This window comes from Sebastes umbrosus, chromosome 11 (assembly GCF_015220745.1).
Source record: "Sebastes umbrosus isolate fSebUmb1 chromosome 11, fSebUmb1.pri, whole genome shotgun sequence".
In the NCBI taxonomy this organism is placed as follows: domain Eukaryota; kingdom Metazoa; phylum Chordata; class Actinopteri; order Perciformes; family Sebastidae; genus Sebastes; species Sebastes umbrosus.
The window spans coordinates 17,449,216-17,472,946 of record NC_051279.1 but is presented as its reverse complement, the minus strand read 5'-3'; the positions used below and the strand labels follow the sequence as shown (position 1 = coordinate 17,472,946).

At 39.1% G+C, this 23,731-nt stretch overlaps 1 protein-coding gene across 1 annotated transcript; it reads right to left on the bottom strand.

Moving 5' to 3' along the window:
* Positions 1-7,942: 7,942 nt before the first annotated feature.
* On the bottom strand, positions 7,943-13,478 carry ino80c (INO80 complex subunit C). The gene is made up of 5 exons (XM_037785894.1): positions 13,115-13,478; positions 11,315-11,431; positions 9,807-9,918; positions 8,819-8,886; positions 7,943-8,714 (listed from the first exon to the last, which is right to left on the bottom strand). The coding sequence occupies exons 1-5, from the start codon at positions 13,352-13,354 to the stop codon at positions 8,583-8,585; spliced, it is 669 nt and encodes a 222-aa protein (XP_037641822.1). The 5' UTR covers positions 13,355-13,478; the 3' UTR covers positions 7,943-8,582.
* Positions 13,479-23,731: the final 10,253 nt, after the last annotated feature.

Below are 23,731 nucleotides of genomic sequence, written 5' to 3'. Positions count from 1 at the left end.
GACTACCGCCGCCTGCTGGTGTGAAGAGTTATTTCATCTAACCCAGGCGCAGAACGCATGTGCTAACTGACCGTCGGCTGTAGTCTTTGCCGTGTGTTCGGGTGCAACTAGTAGGCCAAAACAAAGGCGACGTGAGGCGACGCAACAGGCGGCCTTCGTCGCCGCTAGTTCTCTGATGTCGGGTTAGTGTGTCCCCAGCTTTAGGCCCTGATCAGACAGAGCGCGTTTTGCAATTGGAAATTCAATTCAAACAGGATCAAAAGAATATTTGTCTCTTGCCGTTGCCTACTGTTCATATTTTTTCCAAAATAACGTCCCATGGGGTCCACCGGAAGGGGAGGGACTTCGCCTCTTTATGAGAAAAAAAAACGCCAATGACGTTGGTGCTTTTACGCTCGGAGATGAATTTTTCTCAATTTGAAGCGTTCAGGGCACTCCTGTAAAAACGTGAGTGAGGCGCACAGAGTGGATAAACGTGAGGCGTTCAGCAACACAAAAGCAGCGCACAAAATGCTTCAATCTCATTGAAATCTATTACAAAAAGCCGCCGCAGGCTGCTAAAACACTCTCTGCTTGATCGAAGCCTGATAGGGAGAGAATCTCAGGCCAGACTACATTCATAAACCTGTCAGTTTAATGTTGCCTTGCTACAGTAGGTGGCAAGATTACTTTTCTGAAAGATGCAGCTGATAAATTTGTAATCGTTTAATCCAATCAATAAAACTGCTTGTAACAGCATTTTAACTGGCCATTTGCTGTAGTTGCTGCACATGTCTAAAGTGAATGTAATCTCCTGTTGCTAGACATGAGGCTACATGTTGTTTCAGAAATGCAATATGAATGTGCCAGAAACCCCACGTCCTAGACCTCAAACAGGCTTAGATGAAAGTCAACAGATGATGCAATAGCCATTGTGTTATTTTCTACAGGCAACAGTCACAGCATGCAACATTAACACATACAATAAGGCCTGAACCAGTGCCTCCACTTCTGCTCTCTGCAGAAACAGTGTGCTAGGCAAAGGAATGAGGGCAGGGGATGACACAAACATACAAGGAGACAGACAGACAGACAGACAGACAGAATGAGATGGACTGGCAGAAGCCTTATCAATCAAAGACCAAAGCAGAGTGCTAATCCTCCAGCCAATAGAGATAGAAGAAGAGCCAGGTGAGGAGAGAGAAGACAGGATAGGTGAGGAGGGGAGATAGGAGAGGACAGGACGGGAAAACAGAGAGAAGGAGAAAGACGGTGAGGAGACTGTGAATGTGGCCCATTGAAGGACAATCATTGTCTATCAACATGAAGAATTACCTTTCTCTCCGTCCCTTATGCCCACACGTGAGCGCACATACACACACGGGGGAACAAGTTGACCTGAGAGGGAACACTGATTGAATCTTCAGTGGGATTAACAGGGATTTAGCCCAGTGTAATGATATCTGAATGAGTTGATTAGCTATCTGATGACACTTTGCTGTTTGACCTCTACAGCCCAATAACAACTGGTAACTCATTCACTTACGCTGCATTCAAACAGGGAGAGAGAGAAAAAGCTCATACTCCTTGAGGCGGCTAAATGAACCATGAAACGGTGTCACTGTGTGGGCAGCCATGGCATGATCAGTTATGGTTAGAGATCGGTTTTCATGTGGTTTGTCCCTGTTGAGGCAGGGACAAACCACATGAAAACGCAGGCAGTGACAAAGTACGACCGTGAAGGTGGTGAAGGGCAGAAGCTTCCCAAGAAGGCGATAGAACAAAAATGAATGTGGCTATAAGCTGTAATTTAAGATGACCACACACCATAGATGTATTAGAAGAACTGGATACAGCGTTGGAGGCGGGGCACCGGTCATTCCTATGAGAGGGGCTCATTGGCGCATGAAGCCTAAATGGCTCATCTTCCGTCTGGAAAGTACCCGGATCTTGGCGGAGTCGCGTCTGAGATGATTGGCGGAGTAGCGTCCGCTCGGTCACATGACTTGGTCACAGGGTCATAACGTCACGCCATCGTCACTACTTGCGCTCCAGCCTCGTTCTGGGTCTGTAAAGGGGAGACTCGTGGGTACCCATAGAATCCATTTTCATTCACATATCTTGAGGTCAGAGGTCAAGGGACCCCTTTGAAAATGTCCATGACAGTTTTTCCTCGCCAAAATTTAGCGCAAGTTTTGAGCGTTATTTAACCTCCTTCCTGACTTCCAAACTAATACTGAGCCCGCTACAACCTAAAAATTGCAAGTTGTGTTAATGCGTTAAAGAAATTAGTGGCGTTATACCAAATTTGCGTTAAGGTGTTATTATCGCGTTAACTTTGACAGCCCTAGTAATGATACACTAAAACATCATGAAATGCATAAAAGATGTGATATAAATGAGTAAATATATATGCTAAATCCTACCACACAAAATACAATGTATGTAAAACGACAGCATATTATAAAACCTGGAGTAAATCAAGCCGTCACCATGCAACCCAATCATACAATAATACTAATTAAAATCAATACAATACAATAATAAAGTAGATAAAGTCTGAAGAAGGTCAACCAAAGTGAATAATAAAGTATAAGCAGTCCTTGGTACAAAAGATCCATAAACAGTATTGTTTTTACAGGTATATTCACTTCCTGGTGTGTGCTTAATACCAGCTGTGATTCAAAAACATGGAGTGGCGGTGCGGGGAGAGATCTGTTGTTCAGAACTTGATTTAGAGTTAAGCTGCACTCCTCCCATCTCTAACGTGGATGTCACTGATCACCGATCAATGTCTATAGCTAGGTGTTCAATGTCATGTTGAAGCTACTGCAGAACTTCCGGCATAAACAATGTGCCTCAACCGCTGTAGCAAAAGAGTTTCTATGGTGAAGTAGCGCCTAAGAAATTCAGACTGTTATGTCTTTGTTAACAGAAGTTCATGATGCTACTTCTGCTGTGCCAATAGGTCAAAAACATAAATATGAAAGTTCCCCTGCTGGCTCAGCAGGCGCTGGAGTTGGTCTATCGATCAGCTTACCAGAGCTGGGGGTGCATTTCTCTGACTTGACATTTGAGGGTAGTTCTCATGAATTTTTCCTCATATATTTTAAGATGTAAGACACGTCAGTTGAGTAATGCATCACGGCTTCAATCAACAGCTTTTACCCAACTTGTTGTGAAAGGCTCGTCCTTATGTTCGCACAGTTGTGACAGCTTCTACTTGGCTGTGATGGCACGCTGAGTCCATGGCAGCGAAGTCATGGATCTGATCTAGTCATTTAACCTCAAAATCTAATCCGGTCTGCTTGTCCACCATATATGTCTGCAGAAGTGAGATTTGTCAACTGCTTTTGTCGCTGTATGTACAGTGTATTAGAAACACAGTCCTGGAAATACTGCATGTACTGGGAAGTGAAATACACTATATAATAACTGTCTGTAGGCATCATACAGCACAGATGCCATCTCCATCATCGCTGGAATGTGACAGTGACAAAAACCTGAGGGCATACAGGACCTAAATGAGCACCAAGATGACATTAGTTGACAGAGTGCATCTCCCCAGTGTCGGAGAAACTCACCAGCAGAAGTTCAGCAAAGTATACATTGGAAAACCAAATCAAACTCGTTGATTTCAGCAAAGTGTGTGCGTGCGTTCTCTGAAAACACACATCCTGTGAAATGCAGCAGGTGCCAAATCCTCCATCAAAGGAAGATGAGCCATTTTATGCACACCACAATCAATTTCATAATGATGGTTATTATAAGATTGAACTGTAGTCCCTAGATTGCTTACATCCATTTCCGTTCCCATACTAAAATTAGTAATGATTCATAATGATTCAGTCATCAGCCTGTTTAAATCAGTGTGCTCATGTTTTTATTATAGTTTATGATGGAGACTATACAGTATATCACTGTTATGAAGGTGTTTTTGTCAGCTAAACTATAACAATAATAATATTTCTTAATTATATTATCATTTAGCCACTTGATTTATGTCAGCCTTTTACTAGTTGGTAGTATTTATCAATCACCTGCTGATGCATGGAAGGCAGTCAGAACTGTGATTGAATATGCTGTATACAAATTCTCCTTCATCAGTACAAGTGGTTAATTCTCAGATTTTGTACACCCATGTGACCTGACTGACTCACAGTGGGACACGAACACTCTCAGCAATGGCAGACCGAGCAGAGCTCTGGCGCACCCAGGTGGTGACAAAGTGTGACTGAAAAGACAAGTGTACCTGCAGGACTTGTTGTCTGCGTAATGAGTGAACACAGCTCATATACCGCATGTTGCTCTTTGTTTCCATTTATTTTTGAGTTGGTAGACTCAATTAAGCAGACGTATGTGATACAAATTCATAGACACTCTGTATATTACAAGTTTATATCGCCATCCTTTTGAAGAATTTTAATAACATTCATTCCTAAAGTAGGCAGAATGTTTTTGGCATGATTGGGCAAAAATCCATAATAACCTTTCAGCATATTGTAATTCAAGTGTTCTGAGAGATAACTAGACTTCTGCACCTCCTCATGGCTCTGTTTTCAGGCTTTAGAAAATCTGACGGGAGACTTGGGCCAATCACAGGTCATTTCAGAGAGAGAGCATTCCTGTTCATTCAACGGAGGCAGCTGTAAATTACTCGCAAACTCCAATCAAATGGTCAAACTAGGCAGCGGTGATCAAATATGAATCAATATTATGTTACTGTAATGCCTATTTCTCGCCTCAAATGTTTTCAGAAACATCTTGTAGTGCACTGTTTAGCTGTAAAATGAGAAAGTTTGCTCCAGCTGGTGGGCGGTGCTTGGTATTTCCTCAACTGATCTCAACATGGCTGCTGGGTCACAAACTTTCTCATTTTACAGCTAAACAGTACACTACAAAATGTTTCTGAAAACATTTGAGGCGAGAAATAGGCATTACAGTAACAGAATATTGATTCATATTTGATCAGTGCTGCCTAGTTTGACCGTTTGATCGGAGTTCGCAAGTGATTGACAGCTGCTCAGAGACGGCAAGGCTCCAGCTCGGCTCTGATTGGTTGTTTTCCATCAGTCTGTGAAATCCTGCAGATGACATTAGGAGCACCGGAGGACACCAAGGCACATGATTTTTTTCAGATTACCTGTCTCATGCACTACTGTCACGATATAGCGTTTTATAAAAATAACTTTTTTTAATCATATTTGTTCCAATTCTACCCAAAGCTGCTTTGAATCCCAACCCTAACCTGATCGTGACTTTAGCCCAAACACAACACAAACAGACAGACTGATACTACCACTGTATACTTTCGTGAGCGGACAAACAGAAAAGATGCCCCAATACGTAAAAGCACACACTCACACACACACACACACAAGCACAAACTCACATGCTTGCAGACACACACACAGACACACTCTAGCGGGTCGTGTGCTTGGGTAGCAGAAAGCCCTGGCACTGTTCATTAATCACTACGTTGAGGTTTTGATGCCACAGCAGGAATGGAAATGCTGCTCTCACTCTCATAGATATACTATACTGCCTTCATCAGCTTCAACAAAGTCCAGAGCTAGGAGAAGTAACACTCGGGCATGAGTAAAGACTGGTCATCTGCAGAAATATGTTTGCATTTCTGGAACATGTGCAACAGTGTCACTCATTTATGTGTTTTTAATAGCTTTGAGGCAACAATGGGATCTTATGGCACCTTATTATTCTTTATTGGTAACACAAACAGCTGACTTATTTCAAACAAAGACTATGATGGTGATCTGCATTCATAAGGCCTGTGTAAACAAAGCATCAAGAAAGAATTGCATGAGCTGAAGAATTACTATTTAGATTGGCTCAGTGGTTAGAGTGGTAGGCTTACAGAGGTTGCAGGTTTGATTTTTACTCAGGGCTTTTGTAATTTTCACAAGCTCCTAATCCCTAATGACCGTGCTGGTGCCTTTATTCTTAGTTTTTGCATAATAGGGATCATTCACATGAGAAATACACTGGTCCTCATTCATCAAGTTTGTGTAAAATAGCGTAAAATATACCATGGAAATGATCCTGGATGCCTGCCATGTGTGATTAATGAGACATCCTCACTCTACCAGTCAGAGAGCAAATCATACATCAAATGCAGCTGTGGAATTAGAGCCGTGTGGAACCAATTCTACATTTACATATGACGCATGCGAAATTAGGCCTGCTTGGGGACTCTTGGCTTAGTAATAGGCAGACTTGGCCAAGCTACATTTACATAGCATGCAGGCTATTGAATATAAAAGAAGATCCAAGAAACAGCTCTGTACAGCAGCAGGTGTGGATGTTTCGTTTAAAGAGTCGTAACTTTGAGCAAATATGATTAAAAAAAGTTATTTTTATAAAACAGTCACTCTATCCCGACAGTAGACCATGAGACAGATAATCTATGAAAAAAAGCATGTTCCTTTGTACATGCTAACAACAACAACAACCTTGCTTATCATAGTTTTGCTGACGATTCTCCTATATACTTAGCTCTCTCGTCAAATGACTGCGGGCCCGTAGAGATATTATGCAATTGCATTGTGCAAGTAAACATCTGGATGTCTCAAAATGTCTTACAATTAAACAAAGAAAAAACAGATAATTTCATTTGGCAGCAAAGATGAGAGGCTCAGAATTGCCGTCCACCTAAAGGAAAAAGCACTATAAACAAAAGAGCAGGTTAAGAACCTTGATGTTTTATTTTGACTCCTGACCTGAGTTTTAACAGTCGTGTAAAAGCAATAACAAAATCAGCACTTTATCACCTTAAAAACAGCCAAAATCAGGGACCATATGACAAAACAGGATTTGGAAAAACTGATTTGTGCTTTTATCTCAAGTTAAATTGATTATTGCAATGGACTTCTGACAGGACTTCCTAAAAAGACCATCAGGCACCTATAACTTATTCAAAACTCAGCCGAAAGAGTTTGGACTAAATCCAAAAGAACATCCCACATCACCCCAGTTCTTAAATCTCTGTGCTGGTTGCCAGTAAGCCACAGAATCATTTTTAAAGTATTAATACTTGTCTATAAATCTCTGTATGGAGTTGGCCCAAAATACCTAACTGACATGCTCGAGCAACATAACCATGCAAGAGCTCTTAGATCACTGGGGAGTGGACTGTTAGTGGTACCCGCGGCAACATCCAAACAAGGAGAAGCGGCTTTTAGGAATTATGTAGCACAGTGCTGGAACCATCATAGGAATGCCACAACCATTGCTGTTATTAAATCCAGACTGAAAACCTTATTGTTCTGAAGTGCTTTCAACTAAATATTTTTAAAGGCAAATGTCTTATCATCATTGTATAATTTGAAATCTTTAATCTTTTATAGGGCTGTCAAATTTAACACGATAATAACGCCTTAACGTAAATAAATTTTAACGCTACTTAATGCAACTTCTGGTGTTGTGATTGTAGCGGGCTCAGTTTCAAAGTTAGAAGTTAGATTGAGGATACTGGCATCATATGATACTACAAAACCTAAGGAATCCATTGGTACCAACCATGTCATACTGGCTTGTCGTTAATTAATGCTCCAAACTTGCACTAAATGTTGTCATTGAGAAACTGGCATGGCCATTTTCAAAGGGGTCCCTTGACCTCTGACCTCAAGATATGTGAATGAAAATGGGTTCTATGGGTACCCACGAGTCTCCCCTTTACAGACATGCCCACTTTATGATAATCACATGCAGTTTTGGGGCAAGTCACACAAGCAAAATTGAGATTGAAACACATTTTAGCCACTAATTTTGTCTAAATGTGTATTCATACAAAGAAGCATACAGGGAAGCACAGATGAAATCAAATTTCAACACACAATACAAGTTAAAGTAACTCCTTCCAACAGCTTTGCAACTTTTTGTCCACAACTTCTCTCTACCTCAACCTGACTGAATTTACACCGCTGGAGACAGATGTTACATCACAAGGGGGCGTAAAGCATCCTTGCCAGTAAGGCTTGTATTCAGTACTTGAGAAACAACTGTATGATCCCTAGCAGGAGCAAATCCACACCAAGCTCTCAAACTTGCCCCAGGATTTATAGAAGCACTTAATGGGGAAATGTCATCAAGTATACTGGGAAATGTATTTTAACAAAAAAGCGAAATAATATTCTATTGATGACTTTTGAATGAACTTCCAAACACTTTCTGTCTCCTTAACAAATAAAACATGTTTTGTCCAGTTCATTGGATATTCTCGAATAGAGTGACAATATAACAACCAGCTATTGGCAACACTGTTCAATAGAAATGTGTCACAAATACAATAAACAATCTTTTTAAATGTAAGAAAAAAAACTCAAGTTTCACATTTGTGTTATTTATTTTGTCACACAATAACAATTATGACTCAGATTGCATTTTCTTAAAAGCAGCGGTGCAAAGGTTTTGCGGTATCCAGCCTGTGAGCTCCAGCAGTTGTCCATTCAGTGGCGTTCACTTTGTGTCCTCTCTGTGAGCAGCCGGCGCTCTCAGTCTCCTGGCTGGACCGACAGCTTCCCACACTGACATGAGTTCAGTTCTGGTTTGAACCTGTTTCAGGTTTCAAGCACACAGCTCGGCTGTCAGGGTACGATGCAAGTTGCCTTTCGAAGCGCCAGGTAGCCAGTAACAACATCAGTGGGGAGGAGGCGGATGTAGGAGAACTCCTCAGAGGATGTGAAGCGTAACTTTGTCTGAGGGTCTGTGTAGTTTGCCTGAGGAAAGACAACAGAGAGTATTCAGTGTGTGCATTATACAAGACTCAAAAGTTATTTTGTTTATGGTGCAAATGGGGATTTTTAGCAAAATGATAACTCACAGGGAGTCCAGAGATGTCAGAGTATTTCTTGGTTGGCTTCAAGGAGGGAGGGGCGTCAATGCCGAAGTCTGTGAACACAGAAAGGCTTTAAATTGAAAAGTGCACCATGATGGGCATCTCTTCTAAAAAGAGATGTGGACTTATCCATGCAGTCTTATATTTAATGTAATAATATTATTTGACATAAAGTATACTGTTAAGAACTTTCAAAGTCTCTTTTTGACCAAAACATTACACCACATTAACCTAAAAATTCACTTAAACCTGCAGTAGGCAGAATGTTTTTTGGCATCATTGGGCAAAACTTCCATAATAACCTTTCAGCATATTGTAATTCAAGTGCTCTGAGAGAAAACTAGACTTCTGCACCTCCTCATAGCTCCGTTTTCAGGCATTAAAAAAATCTAGCCGTGACGGGAGACTTTGGCCAATCACAGGTCATTTCAGAGAGAGAGCGTTCCTATTGGCTCTGGTCACAAACTTTCTCATTTTACAGTTAAACAGTACACTACAAGATGTTTCTGAAAACATTTGAGGCGAGGAATAGGCATTACAGTAACAGAACATTGATTTATATTTGATCAGCGCTGCCTAGTTTGATCGGAGTTCGCGAGTGATTGACAGCTGCTCAGAGACGGCAAGGCTCCAGCTCAGCTCTGATTGGTTGTTTTCCTCCGATCTGTGGAATCTTGCAGATGCCATTAGGAGCACCGGAGGACACAGAGGCACATGATTTATTTCAGATTATCTGGACTCAAATTGGACATCTGTAGAATAAAGTCACTTCATGAGATAGTTGTACTTTTGCTTTAAAACTTAAAAAAAAAAAAAGAATGTAAGATTTGTTTCGCACCTTATAAATGATTTAAAATACACAAAAATGTAACGTCTTGGACATGAGGGTTACAATATAGAAATAGAGCCTACTTGTTTAGAGATAAAGAGTTGTACAACATGTACCAGGTAAAAATAAGATACAAAAACTCACAGCTGGGATCATTGAGCTTCCAGGGTAAAGTCCGCTCCAAAACCAGAATCTGTTTGAGATTCTTCCAGGTCCTGTTCTTTTTACCTGCTGCTGCTCCACCGATCCCAGAATGCTGCCAAGATTAAGAGAGGAAAAAAGACCTTATTCAGGGTGGAAATATCTCCAGTTGAGATGCTGTATAATGTCCATATAAAGGAAACTCCCCCATCAAACGGTGGTACTAGAAATGTGCCAGGGCAGCCGGGTGACTAAGAGGGGGGCATCTAGATTTTATAGTCTTATGAGACAGTCTCATCGACTGAAACTTGATGGTCTCAAGAGAACTTGGGAAAACGATCTAGAAGGGGAGATAGCTAATGAGATGTAGAAGGAAATTGTGGGGTCCTGGTGTAAGACGTCAAGGGACTCGGTTAATTACATATAGAATCATATATAGAGGATATTGGACTCCCTGTAAGATGGCAAGACTGAAACTATGGGATTCAGATATATGCTGAAGATGTGATAGGAGCAGAGGCACACTCATACACATGCTTTATGAAATACCAAATGACTTGGAACTTATGGGAAAATATAATAACGTCCCTCAATAAAGTGCTTGGAACAGAGTTACTACAGAGCCCTGCGTTCTGGATAATAGGTATGATAACGGAGGGGGCGAGACTATCGGCTCGGCAGACTCTATGGTGCAGATTAGCCCTTTCTACAGGTTGTAGGATTGTGCTCAGACACTGGAAAACAAAAAGATATAATCCCTTTTAATGAATGGCTGGGAGAAAATACCAAAATAGCCAATTATGAACATTCATTTTTAAATTAAACAACAGACAGGATGTATTTTAATATGAAATATGGGGCCCCTACATGAATACAGTATTGAAAGACTAACTAAGGAGAGGCAGTTAACATTATATTTAAGATGTTAGTGTCATGATGTATGAGAGTCGCCTGCATTGTATGTTGATTATGTAAGGGATAATGTACAGCTAGCGGGCCATTAATGTGTCAATTTATTGATTTATTAAGTATGTAGCCGTGTAATAAGCATTGTTGTGAAAGAAACTCCGACAGGGCGATGCGTCGTGGTGCGTCATCGCCCTGTCGGGGTTACACGGCTACATACTTAAGAAATCAATAATTTGACACAAAAACGGTCCACCAGAGTCCGACATCAGAACTGTGCCCATAGCAACGGTCTGTTATACATAGCAACGGTCTGCTATAAAGAAATAACAGAACGCAGAAAATAAAATAATATTATATTATATTATATATATATAATATTTTATTTTTTAATTTGTAATAATTTTTTTCCCTGTGGTCTCATTAGTTGTATTGTTATTACTGTTTTCTTTTTTCTTTCTGATGTCTTTGTTCTGTGTTATGTAACTTTTGGGAAAGCAATAAAAAGTCAATTACATCTAAGAGAGGAAAAAAGAGGGTAAAAAACTGAGAGAAAAGCCACAGAGGCAGATAAACTTAAAACCCAGATGGAGGCAGACACTCACCATAAATGCGGGGTCTTTGAACGGTGGAGGCTTTGCGGTGGACTCTGTGATGACAGTTGGAACGCAGTCAACTGTTCCCACTGTCTTCACCTCAACCACCGACTCCACTGCTGTTATCTGATGAAACATGAAACACAACATCAGACAAAAAAATAATCACATTTGATTTCAAGCTACTTCTTTTACATGTTTTGAATGTAAACAAAGTCTAAAGTTGGCTAAACACAGTGTAACTTGAACCTTGAAGATACAATTTAATGATGCTATCTACGTACGTAGCTGTTATGATGCTGAGTGATACTTGTATTACACAGCATATTTGTAAATATCAGATTTTTTTTTTTTTTATTATATACTGCAGTTTTGTACACTGTGTGATGTAACCTTGCTGTTTATTTGTGCTTTTTGGCTGCCTTTAGATTTGAAAGAAGTACTCGATTAATCAAACAGCTGATCAACAGATAATCAATGAGCAACTATTTTGATAATTGATCAATCGTTTAACTCAGTTTTCAAGCACTAATGCTAATCATTCTCTGGTTTTCAGCTTCTCAAATGTGAGGATTTGCTGCTTTTCTTTGAATGAATGAATGAATTAATTAATGAATGAATGACTTTATTTCGAACATAAAAACAAATAAAAACAGATACAAAATAATAACAAACAAAACAAGAGTAATAGTGTCCGAAAAGGAGTAGGTAGAAGTAAAACTTATATTTCCCTATACCCCTTTTTCACTTCTCCTCTAATAACTCATATATCATAGAATGATAATATAACATAATATAATATATAAGCTATCCCAGATTTATTTACATCCCAAATTAAATATATGAACAGCATCAAGTGTATTTACAACCCACATATCCATCCGGAGTTAAAAAGTAGATATAAACCAACCCTTATCACATCTCTTTCTCAACCATATACCTCTCAAAAATATCTTATTTGTATAGCTTTTTAAAGTAATTTATATTTGTGCTCCGCTTCAACCCATCATCTAACCAATTCCACAAATCCACCCCACAGACTGAAATACACATACTCTTCTTTGTTGTACGAACACAATGCTTTTTAAAATTAAATTTTCCTCTTAAATAATAACCCCCCTCCCTGTCACAAATTTTTTTTTGAATATTGCCCAGAAGTGAATTATTTCTTGCTTTGAACATAATTATTGTGGTTTTAAATTTGACCAAATCCATGAATTTCAATGCATGTGATTTTAAAAACAGTGTGTTCCTTATATATCCTACATTATTTACTATTCTGATTGCTCTCTTTTGTAGTATGCATAATGGTTGTAAGTTTCTTTTATAAGTGTTACCCCAAATTTCCACACAGTAATTCAGATTAATTTATTGTAAGGTAAAGTTTACAGTAATTTATATGGATGGTTTGTGCAGGATGTCAATGCATGTGACTTTAAAAACAGTGTGTTCCCTATATCCCACGTTACTTTGTTGTCGATTAATCAAAAATCTTCAGATTATTCAATAACAATATATCTATATTTGCAACCCTAGCTTTCTTGCATTGCATCTCAGCTGCTTTGCATTCTCTTGCACATTTCATTTCTCTAGAAACCTTCTCAGTCCCTGTGTGTATGTTGTATTATCATCTACGTTATTCTGAGTAATATTCGGTAATTATGGTCAAATGCATTTCATTGCATTTCACTGTACGCTGTACTTTGAAATGCATATGACAAAGAAACTTGAAACTAATGACAGTGCATTACAGTTTGATGAGTTTCACCATGCATAGACAAAGTAACCAATAACATGACTGTTCATTACCTGTAGCTGTGTAGTTGGAGTCGCTGTCAGCTGGCCTTTCTTCTTCTTGCTGCTGCCGGTGCTCCCGGTGCACCCGGTGATCTTGCTGCTGCTGCTGCTCCCGGTGATGCCGGTGATCCCGGTGACCTGCGGAGCGGTACAGACCGCCGGACTACCGGGACGTTTCTTCCCTCGGAGGGCGGCGGAGCTGGCGGCTGCCGGCGGAGCCCTGACGACGGTTATGGGGATCTGAGATGCCATCTGTTTGTGGGCAAAGTGGTTGTAATGCACGACGTGAATGCAGACTTCTCTCTAGATACTCAGCATTCAGCCGCCCGACGTTTGCGTTGTAAACATCGCTTCAACCGGATGTGGAATTGTTTCACTTCCGGTATCAAATTTAGAAGTCGTTAAATCAAAGAATTTAATATTATTATTGTTGTTGTTGTTATTATTATTATTATTATTATTATTACTGTTTTTATAATAATACAAATTAAAATAAAACAAAAAATATTTTTTTATAATAATAGTAATAATTAAAGGGACTGTTTGTAACTTTCAGAAATGCTTGTTAACAGCGACACCTGTGGCCGTTAAATGAACGAAAGTCAGCGTCGGGCTCGCGCTTGTGCTCGCTCTACAGAGACATTAACAAGCATCGTTCAAAACAGTGAGGCGACACACGTCAGCTAAAACCACAATATCACTCTATATTTCAGCTGCTTGGCAGTAATGTTAGCTGACCAGACGAAGGTCTCTCCATGAATCAATGCTGATCCTAGTGTCGGCTTTTCCTGCCTCAGCCTCCCGACCGCGGTCGGAGGGAACAGGGAAGACACCGGCACCCAGTCGGAGACGATAACGTAACTCGCTGCAGAGCCCCGTCACTTCACAAGACATGGAAAACCTCTGTTGGTCTGGAGGAGCTGCAGCATTTATTTCTGCACAAACGTCCACTGTACATTCACTAGATATTAAACTGAACAAATACAATAGTAAAAGTTTTTCTCAAAGCCAAACTAATTTAGTTTCTATGGAAACACAAGTTAGCAGGTGAGCACATGGATGACAGTTTGGGCCACCCACATAGGTGACCCTCAAGATCAAGAAAAGCAATATAAAGGTCACCTTTTCTTCTGAAGTATTTATTGTGTGTAAAAGAAAATTTAAAAAAATGTTGAGGTAATATTGGGGTAATTTGGCAGTAATTCCAAAGAAATTTCAAATAGGTTACTTGCTAATTATCACCTAATTACCATGAAATTTGCGGACCTGTAAAATGAAGTGTTACCAAAATCAGAAAACAACAGTTATGTTAGTATTACTAAAACCAATATTAATATCTGTTGTGGAAGAAGCACTCAGAACCTTTACTCTGTTACTCTGTTACAAGAAAAAGTCCTGCATTCAAAATTTTACTTCAGTAAAAGTACAAAAGTATCAGAATCAAAATATACTTAAAGTATCTAAAAGTAGCTATTATTATTATTATTATTATTATTATTATTATTATTATTATTATTACAATGCAGAATGGCCCATGTCTTGATGTACTGCATACATCACATTGATATTGCAGCTGGTTATGTATATCATGATGTATTAGTGGATTCAGATAATTAATACACAATATAAATAAGCAAAGTAACTAAAGTTGTCAGATAAATGTACAGTAGTGCAGTAAAAACTTTCTATAATATTTCCCTCTGTGATGTAGTGGAGTAGAAGTATAAAGTAGCAGAAAATGGAAACACTCAAGTGAAGTACAAGTATCTCAAAATTGTACTTAAGTACTGTACTTGAGTAAATGTGCTTAGTTACATTACATCACTAATTAATATTGATATTTCAGTAACTTGTAGGCCCAGCTGACTGACTCCTGTCAGTGGAGTGCTGCTGCCACCATGTGTTTTATGGGAGGTTTTGCATGCAGAAAGCTGGAGGCAATATGTGCAACTTATTTTTAGCTCCGCAATGGACCCACATGCAAGGAGGGTGAAAAGAGGAGATGATGCACGTCATCAACACGTCATATCTTTGGGGTACAACACATGCGCAGCAAAATCTGGTCAGTACTCTCCAAAATTGAGCCAATCGCATCGCACGACCGCAGCTCCAGTTACACTGTGCGTGTGTTATACCCCATTGCTCAAGACCCGTGTCCCAGCCTCTTTCAATAGGCCTTGCCCATATGATACAGCTACTAACCTTCCTGTAAAGGTTCACAGTGTATTTGGGATACTTAGTTTTTAGTGACCTGGCCATGACCAATTGTCATGAAAAAGTGTGTCCCAGTCTTTATTTGGCTGATAATACCTAAATTGCAAGCACACACTGCTTACTACCCTTCTTCACATGTCCATGAGCTGTGAGCAGTTTTAACCAAAGAGTGATTTTCTTAGATTGTTTCACCTGAATCTAAAAGTGTTAGAGGCCTGAAGAGGTCAAACTATCCAGTACTTCACAAGAAGAAAAAGAAATGATCAGACAACAAAAGGAATCTAAAATTGAGTAGTTGTTTTCCTTCTTTCCATTTTGCATCATTCCTCACAACCTAGGGTAACCAGGTGTCCCACTTTACGAGGAACTGCACAGCATTTTTATCTTTTGTCCTACGTCCCACATATTGAGACGATGTCCCACATTTTCATTGGCTCTAGTTTTCAAAAGTCAAACTACTGCAGGGCAGATCATTTTTAAAATCTGGCTTTTATCCAATGGCTGTGAAGAAAGCAGAGAAGGCTGTCATCATAGGGCTGTGTTTGTTGTCAAACTGCGCACACGTGGGTCAAGTGCAGGTTAACATTTCGCCATCTCGTCTACGCTATGCCCAACGGGGAGTCACCGCAAAGTCACAAGCTATGCACATTTAAGCGGAATATGATGGAAACTACCACAAATAAAAGGACGAGCAGCTACAACAAAGACTATGAAACTACTTATAAGTATTTATAAACCGGTGGAAGGCGATTCTCAGAGTTTTTTTTTTTAAATTTGCCAGTTTCAATTTCACACAGGGGGAATGGAGCGACACAGTTCATGTGAGTCTCACAAAAAACGTACGGCTCAAAAAGAGATGTGCTGATCTATGGATGCATTCGGGCAAAGCATAGAGATGTTACAAGATAAGGGGCAGAATAGACATGTTTATTATTTAAGTTAGATAGACATTATATCAACATTTTAGACTTTGTAATGTGTCCCACATTGTCCCACACAAACATACTTTTTGTCCCACATTTGGTTTGTTGAGATCTGGTCACCCTATCATGACCCCCAGGTTGGGAAGCACTGCCGTAGAACACTGTTTGGTCCATATGTAAGCATGGCCAAATAGTTGTCCTATTTCAATATAGCTATAAAGGCAAAGACACTTCCTTTGACATGACCTGTGAAAGAGTGGAAGAGAGAAAAACTTTTCCTTCCAGGGATCTATAAAGTAGTTCAGGTCAAACGAAACAAGCTTACCTGTCAGCATGACTCTGCAGGCTGAGATGGCCTCCAGTAATCTGCTGGTTGATTAGAGCAGGATGCTATGCCTTGGGATGTACATGGTTATTCTCTTGTCGTTCAGTCACAGTGTTTCGCACAAACATCTTTGAGGGGAAATGCCTCTAGCATATCCATCAGTCTGCGCTGGCCCACCAGGGAAGGACCTGTCAGCATCCAGACATCTCCACACAAAAAAGATCTACCACATCGACATTCAACACGGTGCCCTCTGAGCTGCTGCAGAGACCTTGATGGACTGGTGTATTACTGTGTGTGTGTGGATGTGTATTTGAGACACACACACACAGAGAAGCCTTACTTACTGCTTCCTTGCTGTCCTTGTCCTGTCTTACGGTGAACACTCGCAGGGGAAATGCTGATTCAGAGGAAGGTCTTTCCAAATGTCTCATTCATTTTTCAGCGCTGGCACACTGCTGCTGCCAGCTACATGAATAAAGTATATCCAGAAACTCTGCTCCAGCTCAATTGCAAACAGATATGAATGTTTTATGGGTGAAGTTAAACTATGAGCTGTAACTGTGGGGTATTGGACCCGCACACACCTCTTTCCTTATGAACACATCACTTTACTGTATGAGGCAGACAGCCGGCTGGAGCAGCATGCTGGAACCAGCGACATCAAAGTCAAAGATTTTTTTTTTTTGCACCAGCTGTACTCAAGCTTACAGTCTATACACCTGGGTGCCACACAGAGCTCTTCTGTCAAACAAGGGAAACTGTTTTGCTTTCAGCTGTTTCCATTGCTCTCGAAACCGAACCCGTTGCTACAAATAGCCATAGAAAAAGCATTTTGGAGGTTGTACATAGAACAGATAGATATCTGGCAAAGATTCTGCTTATAGCCAGCAAAAAAGCTATAACAAGAAACTGGTATAAAGCTGAACCTTCAGGGAAAGATCAGTAGTTTGAGATTGTCCGTGATATCTTTTCAATGGAAAAACCGACATACCAACTAAAAATTAAAAGCAATATCTTCGACAAGAAATGGGAAAAATGGATCACTTAAATGAAACATGATGCATGTGTTATTGGAGAATATATACATGTTTAACTGCCTCTGACAACTGTTTTTGCCAAATTCGTTAAGTGTTGTATTGTTTGTTGAATTATGTATGGATGCTCATGATGTTCTGCTCAGAGCTGAAAATGCTACATAAATATCAAAGTTTAAACATTTTCACGGTGAAGTTGATTTTCAAGTCGACATGCACACATACATGTGCATACAGGGATCTCATTTAAAATGAAATTATGTAAGCAAGTTGGTGTAGGTTTCTGCTCTAGTGACTCTGGGTGGTATGCAAACCAAACATGTAAGCCACAGCCAGAAGCACAACTTATTGATCTGTTTCAGCAGGCCATTGACTGGTGCTGGATATGTGTCAATGTTTGTAATGGGGATGGATAGCTCTCACGTGTGTGCATGCATGCATGTGTGTGCAAACGCAGATCCTAGTTTGAGGACATTTGTATGTATGGAAAGAGTACACGAGTGTGTGTGGTGAATGAGAGACCTTATTGTACTGTTCTGTATTATTAAGCATTGAAAGAGTCGGCATCTCACAGCAAAGAGGGTCGCACGTTCAAACCCGGCTTGGGGCACTTCTGTGTGGAGTTTGCATGTTCTCCCCGTGTTAGCGTGGAGTTTTCTCCGGGTTCTTCGATTTCCTCCCACAGTCCAAACACATGCAGGTTAATTGTTGGCTCTAAATTGACCGTAGGTGTGAATGTGAGCGTGAATGGTTGTCTTTCTCTACGTGTCAGCCCTGTGATAGTCTGGCGATCTGTCCAGGGTGTACTCCGCCTTCGCCCAATGTCAGCTGGGATCGGCTCCAGCCCCCCCGCAACCCTGAATAGGATAAGCGGTTACGGATAATGAATGAATGAATGAAAGAATATATGTAAACTGTATATTTCACAACAAAAACAGTCATCAATAGAAAGAGCAAGTCTGATCTTTTTCAGTTTAGCCTGCTATTCAAAGGATGTGGACAATATTTATTTCTATAGAATAACAGAAATCAAATTGCTTTCTCAAATTAAAGCCTTCACAGCTTTAAAGTTGATTTGCTGCGTCCCAAAAGTAGCTGAAAGTAGGTTTTCTCTTCCAAATTACAGTAAAGATATAATCACAGACAACAACCAAAAACAAGGTTGTGAGAACCTTTTGCAGATGTATAATGACTAATACAAGATGGCAAGCTTGTCAGGGGTGTATGCAAATAGGCTGTGTGTATCACATATTTAATCACTGACTGTGCTGAATCTCGCTTCCTGAATGTGTTCTGCATGACCTGACCTAGAAGTGCAGCTGTATTGCTATTCACATCTCATCAAGTCGAGGCAGGCGAGTGTTTTCTGTCTGTGCAGGTAGAACGTTGAGTCATAAAAATGAAACACGGCTCCTCTGTGACTTCATTATGCGCAACAGGAGTTTGGCAGCAATGCTGACACAAACCAATTTGCATGTGTAACTCTGGGAAAAAAAGTGGACTGACACCATATCTTCACACATCATATGCTGGCCACCGTGAATCTTTCACAGAATCACACCCGGGGAATGCATTGCCAATCAGAAACACGATTGACCATCCCTGTGAATGAGCGGTCGATAAATTGGTATCAACTGAAGAAAATGAACTCACTGAGTCAGGCAGCTGGAGTACTCCCAAGTGCTTTTCTTATTCTGGTAATAAATTGTGATGAAAAAAAGGTTATGCCTGCAGTCAAGACATTTAAACACTCCCATGATGGAACAGGTAATACTGAGCAATACTGTTGACATCTTACTGTATTTATAGCGTCTTGTAACTGAAATTCCATTTGCCATAACAAGTTCCCGTCTTTTCTTTCTCCCTCTCTCTTTTTCTCAGCTTTTTCAGCCCAATTTTTATCCTCAATATATAGCTATATACGACAAACTCTCAGCTGCATCTGAGGTCTTATTGAATTGATGGTATGTTTGCAAGTAGTGGCTCATAAAAACAGGTGAAAGTTATGGCCCTCTGTTATATTGACCTGTTAGAGCTTCCCACTAGTCCCAGAAGTGATTTGTGGTTTTTGTGCACATATTCCAACACAGGTATATTTCAAAGGAACTGAAACAAAAAGGCTTATAGGAACATGTGTGTCTCTTCCTGTTGGACTGATATTGTACTGTAACAATCTTATTTATTTTTTATCAACGTTTGCTAATTAATTCAGATATGAAACTTCCTTGCACTATCAAGATTGTACCATATACAGACTGATACATTCAGGAAATAGTTCACTCAAAATAGAAAAACATGGCAGGGATGTTTGATACAGGAGACACTTTTCATATCCTGTGTATTGGCAGGCAGTGAAATATTCCAAAACTTCTACAAAACTCTAGTGAAAAAGAGAAGGATAGAGTTTCAGTGGGGTTTCTTGTTTGTTTTAAGTATTGTTTGCTTTGAATCTTTTCTTTTTCAGTGAAATGGGGAGGGGAGGGGGTTTGTAAAGTTCTCAAGTAAACAAAACAATAACTTTATTTGCATGGTTGTTCAAATATGAAACATTTAACACACACAGGAGAAGATTGAGGCGCTTGTATTTCACATTGTACGGTTTGCTTGGTGGTTTAGTGTCAATATTTTCCACTTATGACTCAAACGTACATTTTGAAATGTGTGTTGAAATTCCTGTTTTCTGCATGAAAAGCAGCAGCTTTCCTGAGAGTCAATGTGTTGCTGTTAAATATTTTCTTTCTTAGGTTAAAACAAGATAAACTAGGTATTTTAGCCACTAGTGATATAATCCCATGGATGCCTTTACAAATACTTACTATTGCATACTCAAGCAAAAAAAATGATTTACTGAATGATTTGTCTTCAATTATTTTATTACCCATGTGAGTCGTCTAACAACACTTAGGCATAATCACTCATTCTAAATTGTTATGATGTCAAAGTTTTCTTTATTTTTCTCATATAAAACAATGATAGTTATAGAACAGAAAATGCCAGTTGAATTTCCTTCCTTGTTATTGTAAAGCAGCTGCTTCCCCGAGGCTCATGTGATTGCAGTTTAAGAGCTTATTTATTTGCTTCTACAAGATCAACTGCGAGGTTTGCTATTTAGTGATTCATAATGTGTAATTTACAATTATAATGCAAATACTATCTGATTGTTTGCTGCTTGACTTCTAAATTCAGACCTGGTCATTGATGTGGTTTATGTTAAATGATTATAAATCACTCTGTTATCAGTACTCTTAAACAAAGCTCAGGCTATACAGCATTCTCATTTTGTACAGCTTTTTCTGTCATTTTAATGAACCAAACAATGCATAAATTTATATATTTGTTGCTGAATCTATAAATTTGTGCAGCCAACATCACTCCACGATGATGGACAGTGCAGCATTTGGATGAACATTTTGGACTATGCAAAAAGAGGATGGGATCAGATAAAGTATTTCTTCTTTTCTGTCCAATTTTCTGTCATTTTAATGAACCAAACACTGCATGACTTAATATTTTTGTTGCTGAATCTAAATTTGTGCACTCCACCATGATGGACGGTGCAGCATTTTGGATGAAGTTGCAACATTTTTGAACTATGCAAAAAGAGGAAGGAATCAGATAAAGTATTTCTGCTTTTCTGTCCATTTTTCTGTCATTCATTTCTATGCAACAATGCATGACTTAATATATTTGTTGCATGCATCTAAATTTGTGCAGCCAATAACAGCCCACCGTGATGGACGGTGCAGCATTTGGATGCAGTTGTAACATTTTTGGACAAAAAGAGGATGTGATCAGATAAAGTATTTCTACTTTTCTGTCCAATTTTCTGTCATTTTAATGAACCAACTGCAAGGTTTGCCCTTTAGTGACTCATAATGTGTGATTTACAATTATAATGCAAATACTATCTGATTGTTTGCTGCTTGACTTCTAAATTCAGACCTGGTCATTGATGTGGTTTATGTTTAATGATTATAAATCACTGTTATTCATGCAGCACTCTTAAACAAAGCTCAGGCTACAGCATTCACATTTTGTACAGCTTTACTGTCATTTTAATGAACCAAACAATGCATGAATTAATATATTTGTTGCTGAATCTATAAATTTGTGCAGGCAATATCACTCCACCTTGATGCACGGTGCAGCATTTGGATGAAGCTGTAACATTTTGGACTCTGCAAAATAGGATGGGATCAGATAATCTTCTTTACTGTTTAATTTTCTGTCATTTTAATGAACCAAACAATGCATGAATTAATATATTTGTTGCATGAATCTATAAATTTATGCAGCCAATATCACCCCACCGTGATGGACGGTGCAGCATTTGGATGAACATTTTTGGACTATGCAAAAAGAGGATGGGAACAGATTATCTTCTTTTCTGTCCAATTTTCTGTCATTTTTAATGAACCAAACAATGCATAAATTAAATCTGTAAATTTGTGCAGACAATATCACCCCACCTTGATGCACGGTGCAGCATTTGGATGAAGATGTAACATTTTGGACTATGCAAAAAGAGGATGGGATCAGATAATCTTCTTTACTGTTTAATTTTCTGTCATTTTAATGAACCAAACAATGCATGAATTAATATATTTGTTGCATGAATCTATAAATTTATGCAGCCAATATCACCCCACCGTGATGGACGGTGCAGCATTTGGATGAACATTTTTGGACTATGCAAAAAGAGGATGGGAACAGATTATCTTCTTTTCTGTCCAATTTTCTGTCATTTTTAATGAACCAAACAATGCATAAATTAAATCTGTAAATTTGTGCAGACAATATCACCCCACCTTGATGCACGGTGCAGCATTTGGATGAAGATGTAACATTTTGGACTATGCAAAAAGAGGATGGGATCAGATAATCTTCTTTACTGTTTAATTTTCTGTCATTTTAATGAACCAAACAATGCATGAATTAATATATTTGTTGCATGAATCTAGAAATTTATGCAGCCAATATCACCCCACCATGATGGACGGTGCAGCATTTGGATGAACATTTTTGGACTATGCAAAAAGAGGATGGGAACAGATTATCTTCTTTTCTGTCCAATTTTCTGTCATTTTTAATGAACCAAACAATGCATAAATTAAATCTGTAAATTTGTGCAGACAATATCACCCCACCTTGATGCACGGTGCAGCATTTGGATGAAGATGTAACATTTTGGACTATGCAAAAGAGGATGGGATCAGATAATCTTCTTTACTGTTTAATTTTCTGTCATTTTAATGAACCAAACAATGCATGAATTAATATATTTGTTGCATGAATCTAGAAATTTATGCAGCCAATATCACCCCACCGTGATGGACGGTGCAGCATTTGGATGAACATTTTTGGACAATGCAAAAAGAGGATGGGAACAGATAATCTTCTTTTCTGTCCAATTTTCTGTCATTTTTAATGAACCAAACAATGCATAAATTAAATCTGTAAATTTGTGCAGACAATATCACCCCACCTTGATGCACGGTGCAGCATTTGGATGAAGCTGTAACATTTTGGACTATGCAAAAGAGGATGGGATCAGATAATCTTCTTTACTGTTTAATTTTCTGTAATTTTAATGAACCAAACAATGCATGAATTAATATATTTGTTGCATGAATCTAGAAATTTATGCAGCCAATATCACCCCACCGTGATGGACGGTGCAGCATTTGGATGAACATTTTTGGACTATGCAAAAAGAGGATGGGAACAGATTATCTTCTTTTCTGTCCAATTTTCTGTCATTTTTAATGAACCAAACAATGCATAAATTAAATCTGTAAATTTGTGCAGACAATATCACCCCACCTTGATGCACGGTGCAGCATTTGGATGAAGCTGTAACATTTTGGACTCTGCAAAAGAGGATGGGATCAGATAATCTTCTTTACTGTTTAATTTTCTGTCATTTTAATGAACCAAACAATGCATGAATTAATATATTTGTTGCATGAATCTATAAATTTATGCAGCCAATATCACCCCACCATGATGGACGGTGCAGCATTTGGATGAACATTTTTGGACTATGCAAAAAGAGGATGGGAACAGATAATCTTCTTTTCTGTCCAATTTTCTGTCATTTTTAATGAACCAAACAATGCATAAATTAAAT